Source organism: Oryx dammah, unplaced genomic scaffold (genome assembly GCF_014754425.2).
Source record: "Oryx dammah isolate SB20612 unplaced genomic scaffold, SCBI_Odam_1.1 HiC_scaffold_24, whole genome shotgun sequence".
In the NCBI taxonomy this organism is placed as follows: Eukaryota; Metazoa; Chordata; class Mammalia; order Artiodactyla; family Bovidae; genus Oryx; species Oryx dammah.
Genome location: NW_024070208.1, coordinates 52,633,721 through 52,642,104, shown reverse-complemented (window position 1 = coordinate 52,642,104; position 8,384 = coordinate 52,633,721). Strand labels below are relative to the sequence as shown.

Genomic DNA, 8,384 nt, shown 5'->3' with positions numbered 1-8,384 from the left:
GGGGGGAGGGGGGGAAGAGACCCTGGAGGAGGGCGTGGCAACACAGTCTAGTATTCTTGCCTGGAGTATCCCATGGACAGAGGAGCCTGGTGGGCTACGGTCCATAGGGTAGCAAAGAGTCGGACCTGACTAAAGTGATTTAGCATGCACCCACTTTCATGTAGTTCAAAAGTTATGAGGTGTTTTGCGGTCATTGGCATAAATTTGTGCCATAGTCACTTCAAAGACAGAAGTAACATTTTACATGACCCTGTGAAAGCAGTGGAGAACATCCTATAGCTGTCCCATGTCAAGAGCAAAAGGCCTAGCTTTATAATTTCCACTCTTTCCTGAGGTGCTAGATCAACTTTCATTTATTTTGAGATCAAAGTCTGTGAACTGTGATTTAAAGACCAGGAGTTGGGCTGGGGGTTGGAAGAACTCATGGAAGGCTATGAGATATTTACCCCTGGCCTCTGTCTTCTCATCTGTAAAATGAGAAGACTGGATTGGGTCTAATCCTCTGCCCATCTTTAACATCTTCTACTCCTAGGAATCTATGAATATAAGTTTTACTGGTTGTCATATTTATTGAATTAGCTATTTTATTTCTCCTTTTCTTTTTAAATGCAACTCACTGACAATACATTCTATATTCAGCAAGCAGTACATATTGACAACCTATTATTGTCTTGGAGTCCCATCTCTGTGCCCCCAGTACATAATTAGCTTTAATCTATGATAATTGCCTGCTGTTAATAAGATTGAGTATGTCTACTGAATTCTCTTTTTTGGCACCCACGGCCTATAATTATACCTAATGTGCACCTAATGATACCTAGTTGTAAGCTTCAAACCCAGTAGGTGTTCAGTAATTATTCACTGCCTAACAGATCACAGAACCACTATTCATCTTCCACTAGTTTTCTCTGTGACCCTGGCCAAATCACTTAACCTTTCTGAGTCTTAATTTCCTCTTCTGTAAATTGAATATGTTTAACTGGAATGTGAAAAGTGAAAGTTGCTCAGTCGTGTCCAACTCTTTGCAGACTCCATGGACTGTAGCCTGCCAGGTTCCTCTGTCCATGGGGATTCTCCAGGCAAGAATACTGGAGTGGATAGCCATTCCCTTCTCCAGGGGGGCAATCTTTCCAACCCAGGGATTGAACCCAGGTCTCCTGCACTGCAGGCAGATTCTTTACCATCTGAGCCACGAGGCCCTGCTTTAACTGGAACAGTGGTTTGTGAAATTGTTCAAACTAACTGGGCTATGAGTTCTCTGAGGTTCCTTCTTTCCATCTCCAAAATTTGTGAGTTTTCTATGTACCAGATAAACTCAAAAAAGTGAAATCATAAAAACATTTTAAAATATATACAAATATATATATCTATAATAGTGGTGTATAATGATATAAAAATCTAAATATATACAATATTACATATAAATATATAATCTAAATATATACATATGTCTATAATAGTAGTATATAATGATATAAAAATCTCCATAAACCAGAGGCAAAAATTGAATTTCGTTTTTAATCATCACAGATACTACTTAAAGAATTATCATTTTAGGTCCATTACTTTGCTAAGAGCAGCAAATCATCTAAAAAATAATGAACCTCATAAAATTTCCACCAACTATCAAACACTTTCCAAAAATGAGATGAATAAATTTGCTTATAATGAATCTAATGAGATGTCCAGCTCTTTTTCAAAAATTAACAACCATTAACAAATTTTAATCAAACCCAGAAACAAAGGTATTGCCATCAATACTACAAATCATAAACAGGGCATAGACTAATTATGTTTCTAGCCCAGTCACTCCCTTCGCTTGCTTTATCTGAGTTGTCTTTCTTTCTATTAGCAAATACATATCTTATTTATCAGGGATATATAAAATTCATGATGACTTTTCAAGATTTACATTCAGTTTGCCCATGGAATGATTACAAGTCATTTATATTCATATTATGCTTAGTTAAGGAGAAACAAACCAAAGCAAATAAATAACATCTGTGCCTTACCTAGCCATGTTTTTGACAGCTTTGGGGCTTACGTTAATAAGTTCATCAAGACCTTGTTCACTGCTAAAACAAAATAAATGGTCAAATGCAGTTGGAAATTAGAAAATTTTATGACTGGTGTTTTTTCTTTTGACACTTGTAAATCATTTGATGGGATCCTAGACAAAAAGTGATAAATGTACTGAGTTTCTACTTTGTCTAAAATAGTTATCTTTTTTAAATCCTCAAAGCAACTGAATTAAATATCACCATTCTCTTTTTATAAATAAATTGAGTTGCATGAAAGTTAAAGCCTTCTTTAGGCCAAGTATAGGAAATAACTGACAGTGAATTAGGTAGCCACACGTTGCCTCCTGTCCACATTCTTCCTCCCTCTGTTCTCAGTAATTCCTTACAACTGCACAAGGCTTTTCACCAACATTATTATCAAAATAATTTTGAGAGGCAGCATGGAGTTATTCTCTCATGCTTTTCTTAACTTTTGCTCCAGTGGACAATGAGTCTTAACTTAAGAAGACTGGAGCATATTCAAACTCTTGCAGAAATATTATAATCAAGTACTGGAAGGTTATGTCACCAAATTTCTGAAGTCATTTAAAAATTAATCCTCAGGTTTATGAAAGAGAATAAAGCCAATATTCTTTGGTTTATTCAGTTTTATGAACTTATAATTTATTAACTAAGTTTGCAGTAATAATATATTTAAGCTACAATTGCATTAAATGAATTTCTCAGGTAGTCATTATACAGAATTAGCTTCAATATTACAATTTGAACAATATTATTATGTAACAAATTGAAGCAATATAAAAACCTATCCAGCATTATTACATGTCAGCAAATCAATTTCTCTCTCTCTCTTTTTTTTAATATCCCTTTCAAACATCCTTAGCCAAATAATTAACTTTATTCTGGGGCATAAATTGAAGACTTGCTCATGAGTCTTCAACAATACTAATAAACTTACCTTTTCTTTGCTGAGGGAGTCACTTTAATAAGACTGTCCAGGTCTTGGCTCCTAAAAAATGTAAATTTTAATAGCTGGTAAAATCAAATCAAGTCAGTTATAATTTGTATATTTTTCAATCTTAATATTGAATAAAATGATTGTTGCTAATTCAAAACTTCACTTTATTGAATATTTTTTTTAGTTCTCTGTGAAACCAGAGAGCTAATATAAATTCATTTCTTATACAACTACATATATATGAAAATTTATTTTTATTCTTATTCCTTTCAAGACAAACTCAATTTAAGTTGCTCTTAAATTTCTTATTTCCTGTATTGTATTTGGTACTAGAATCAGCATTTAGAATTTGTTTCAAGGTTGTAATGAACAAGAGAAAAATTTGAATTGTACATTGTTTCAATGTATTCCTTGCTTCCCTCTCCTCAGAATAAAACAAAACAAAAACCTGGAACTTTTTAAAAAAGAGTGTATTTCCTGATTCTAAGCTATGGATGTAATATAAATAATATGAATATGTAACACTGAGGCAATTCCAAGATATTAAACAATTCAGAATCATGCTTCATGCATGATCTGTATCGGAACAAAGAAGACTTCTGACAATAAGATTTGCTTTTGTACTCAAAAAGGCAATATATTTATTTTCTTTATAATAAATACATTTCTTATATTTATTTTTTATAAAATAAATAGAGGAAAACAATAGACTGGGAAAGACTAGAGATCTCTTCAAGAAAATTAGAGATACCAAGAGAACATTTCATGCAAAGATGGGCTCGATAAAGGACAGAAATAGCAGGGACCTAATAGAAGCAGGCGATATTAAGAACAAGTGGCAAGAATACACAAAAGAACTGTACAAAAAAGATCTTCACGACCTGGATAATCACGATGGTGTGATCACTCACCTAGAGCCAGACATCCTGGAATGTGAAGTCAAGTGAGCCTTAGGAAGCATCACTATGAACAAAGCTAGCGGAGGTGATGGAATTCCAGTTGAGCTATTTCAAATCCTGAAAGACGATGCTGTGAAAGTGCTGCACTCAATCTGCCAGCAAATTTGGAAAACTCAGCAGTGGTCACAGGACTGGAAAAGGTCAGTTTTCATTCCAATCCCAAAGAAAGGAAATGCCAAAGAATGCTCAAACTACTGCACAATTGCACTCATCTCACACGCTAGTAAAGTAATGCTCAAAATTCTCCAAGCCAGGCTTCAGCAATACGTGAACCGTGAACTTCCAGATGTTCAAGATGGTTTTAGAAAAGGCAGAGGAACCAGAGATCAAATTGCCAACATCCACTGGATCATGGGAAAAGCAAGAGAGTTCCAGAAAAACATCTATTTCTGTTTTATTGAGTATACCAAAGCCTTTGACTGTGTGGATCACAATAAACTGAGGAAAATTCTGAAAGAGATGGGAATACCAGACCACCTGACCTGCCTCTTGAGAAACCTGTATGCAGATCAGGAAGCAACAGTTAGAACTGGACATGGAACAACAGACTGGTTCCAAATAGGAAAAGGAGTACGTCAAGACTGTATATTGTCACCCTGCTTATTTAACTTATATGCAGAGTACATCATGAGAAACGCTGGGCTGGAAGAAGCACAAGCTGGAATCAAGATTGCTGGGAGAAATATCAATAACTTCAGATATGCAGATGACACCATCCTTATGGCAGAAAGTGAAGATGAACAAAAGAGCCTCTTGATGAAAGTGAAAGAGGAGAGTGAAAAAGTTGGCTTAAAGCTCAACATTCAGAAAACAAAGATCATGGCATCCGGTCCCATCACTTCATGGCAAATAGATGGAGAAACAGTGGAAAAAGTGGCTGACTTCATTTTTCTGGGCTCCAAAATCACTGCAGATGGTGATTGCAGCCATGAAATTAAAAGATGCTTACTCCTTGGAAGGAAAGTTATGATCAATCTAGACAGCATATTAAAAAGAAGAGACATTACTTTGGCAACAAAGGCTATGGTTTTTCCCGTGGTCATATATGGATGTGAGAGTTGGACTATGAAGAAAGCTGAGCGCTGAAGAATTTGATGCTTTTGAACTGTGGTGTTGAAGAAGACTCTTGAGAGTCCCTTGAACTGCAAGGAGATCTAACCAGTCCATCCTAAAGGAGATCAGTCCTGGGTGTTCATTGGAAGGACTGATGCTGAAGCTGAAACTCCAATACTTGGCCACCTCATGTGAAGAGTTGACTCATTGGAAAAGACTCTCATGCTGGGAAGGATTGGGGGCAGGAGGAGAAGGAGACGACAGAGGATGAGATGGCTGGATGGCATCACTGACTTGATGGACGTGAGTCTGAGTGAACTCCGGGAGTTGGTGATGGACAGGGAAGCCTGGCGTGCTGTGGTTCATGGGGTCGCAAAGAGTCAGACACAACTGAGCAACTGAACTGAACTGAACTGAGGCAATAATAGCTCTAAAAGGGGGCTTCCCTTGTGGCTCAGTGGTAAAGAACCCACCTGCCAGTGCAGGAGACAGGTTTGATCCCTGGGTTGAGAAGATGCCCTGGAGAAGGAAATAGCAACCCACAACAGATTCTTGCTGGGAGAATCCCATGGACAGAGGACGCTGGCAGGCTTACATACAGTTCATGGAGTCGCAAAAGAGTCAGACATGACTTAGTGGCTAAACAACAACAATGTCTAAAAAGACATTTCTGTTTTTGCACTGGGCTTTCATATCAACTCTAACACCAAAAGGCCTAAACAAGATATATATCTTGATATACATTATTATTGGACAGTTTATTATATATCCTGAAAAGAAAAGAGACTAGAAAGGCTTCTATCACCTAACTAATCTTTAGGATTAATCTATAAGTGAATTTTATTGTGTTTATATCCTTCCATAAATTATTGCAATCTGTTATATTGAATTATTTGAAATTGTCATCTTGTGGGTCAAAAATTGTTGAATGTCAACAGTTTCATAAGATTCAACCTAATAACTTCTTAGGTATCTTGTTTGAACTGAGCATTGCGTGGTGCAATGGGGACTCAGCAATGAAGAAAAACAGTAACAGTAATAGTCATAGCAGTGCTGCTGCTGCTGCTGAGTCGCTTCAGTCGTGTCCGACTCTGTGCGACCCCATAGATGGCAGCCCACCAGGCTCCCCCGTTCCTGGGATTCTCCAGGCAAGAACACTGGAGTGGGGTGCCATTTCTTTCTCCAGTGCATGAAAGTGAAAAGTGAAAGGGAAGTCGCTCAGTCGTGTTCGACTCTTCGCGACCCCATGGACCGCAGCCTACCAGGCTCCTCTGTCCATGGGATTTTCCAGGCAAGAGTGCTGGAGTGGGGTGCCATTGCTTTCTCCAATAATAGCAATAGATAATGTTTAATAAGTACTTGGGGCATAAATGCTTCATAAGCTAATTTTTCTGGTAATTCACGAAGAAGGTAATCCTTACAATCCCCACTTTACAGATAAGGAAGCTGAAAATTCAAGGAGGTGAAATGATTTGTCCAAGGCTATACAGCTAACAGATATTCTCTAAACTAAAAAATGTTACTACCAAGAGGAAGAGATGAACACGTGACATAATGCAAGACATGGCAGAGGGTGGGTGCCGAAACAAGGCTCACACAGATCGCATGGGAAAGGTCATATTACTAAGGCTTTCTTCACTTTACAACTAAGTCATCTTGGAAGAGGGACAAGGGATAACTGTCGTTCACAGAATCTTAATCTGTAACATAAAGTATTACGTGGTCTCTGGATTTGGTATCTGACCCTCGCACAGTGACTATACATTATACTTTTATTTAGTGAACAAAATATAAGGACAATTTAGAACTCAATATTCAAATGAAAGAATGATAAATTCTTTGCTCTAACCATAAAGTGAATGAAGTAATATATGCAATGGAAGCTGTGTTTTGGAAGCTGGTCCAAGGACATGCAGGGTTGATCCTCTTCACCTACCCACAAGAAATATTGCCTAGGAATCAGCAGTCTATGGTCCTCAAGCTAAATCCAGCCTGAAGTCTGGTTTTACTCGTAAAGTGTTATTGGAACATAGCCATTCCCATTCCTTTACAATGTGTTATTAATGACTGCTAGTTTAAATAAAGACTGTTTGGGGCCCCTATACCTGAACTTTTACTCCCTAGCCCTTTAAGCAAAAGTCTGACTCCTGATCTAGTCTAGTAAACTTTATATGATAGCTATCTACTGTAAAAATAGAATTCCTAGAAGCAAAGTAATATAGAAAACTCTGTGAGAAAGAAGATGTATGCTTTGGTAACTTTTGTATTTAACTCACATTCAAACTAGCATAACAGTATGTGTTTATAGGTTCATGGTTTGGCTATATCCCTTTGTTTACTCTATACAGTGTACCTTAAAGAAAATTCTTTTTTGTATTCTTTATTATTTCAACGAACTAACTATAATTTTTTTAAATGACCTCCCAACTTTAGGAATTATTGGAGTGTAAATGGAAGAGGAGAGGGAAAAAATGATGACGGATGGAGGATGAATGAAGGAGATTTTCTTCACATGAAGACCTTCCCTTAGGCCGCTTATCTCTAGGAAATTGTTTGGGGAAGATACTTCATCCCAGGAGGAATCTCGATTTATTCTGAGGAAATCCCAAGCATGGAAAACAAATCCCACGTGGATAAGAGATTATTCTCATATTTTAAGGAATTCCTCCACAAATATTCACAGCCAGGAAGCCCTGAATAAGGGAATTGAACACTAGTTTTCTGACACAGAACTGTTGTTTTGGGTCCCCTTATTGGTGGTTTCTTTGATGGAACAATCAGTTTTATCATATTTTCTAAGTTGAACAGAATAAAATGGAGAAATAGAAGAGTTTCATAATCCTCACCCTTGGTTAGTTTTGTTTGTTTCCGGAGTCACTTTGATGACGTTGTCAAGACTTTGGTCCCTTTAAGACATGGAAAAGGGGATGAGATCACTTGACAGGTTACATCAAGTGGTTGAAAATATTTACTAAAATGGAAAAGTGGTTTTTATTACAAAAATATTTTACTAGAAAATATTTATTAAAATAGAGATCATCTCAAGGGATTGGAGGTTTTCATTGTTGACTCTGAAAATATATATTTGGACCTAACTATAACCACATAGAAATAATGAACAATAATTAGTGGTTTCAGAAAATTCATGATGTGCCAAGCACTGTGCTAAGTGATTTATGTGATTTATATGCTCATATCAACCCTATGAAATAGTATAAAAATATTAATAAACAGAAACTCAATGAAATAGAGTTGGGAGACCAGAATGGGGGCTCTCTCCTGCCCTGCGACAACAGCAGAAGCCAGCAGGAAGAGGAAAGACTGCTCTTGCCTGGCAAGGACTCAGCCAATTGAAAAGCTGTGAACTCTGTTTACTTTAGTCCTCCCAATCTC

At 37.1% G+C, this 8,384-nt stretch overlaps 1 protein-coding gene across 1 annotated transcript in view; it reads right to left on the bottom strand.

Annotated features, from left to right (window-relative positions):
* The window catches only part of SCEL (sciellin), a 124,742-nt gene that overhangs the window by 38,984 nt on the left and 77,374 nt on the right, over positions 1-8,384 (bottom strand). The window contains exons 22-24 of the mRNA XM_040266907.1: positions 7,838-7,897; positions 2,980-3,030; positions 2,013-2,075 (exon numbers count right to left, since the gene is read on the bottom strand). Of these exons, the coding sequence (XP_040122841.1) occupies positions 2,013-2,075; positions 2,980-3,030; positions 7,838-7,897 (174 nt within the window). The remainder of the gene's footprint in view (positions 1-2,012; positions 2,076-2,979; positions 3,031-7,837; positions 7,898-8,384) is intronic.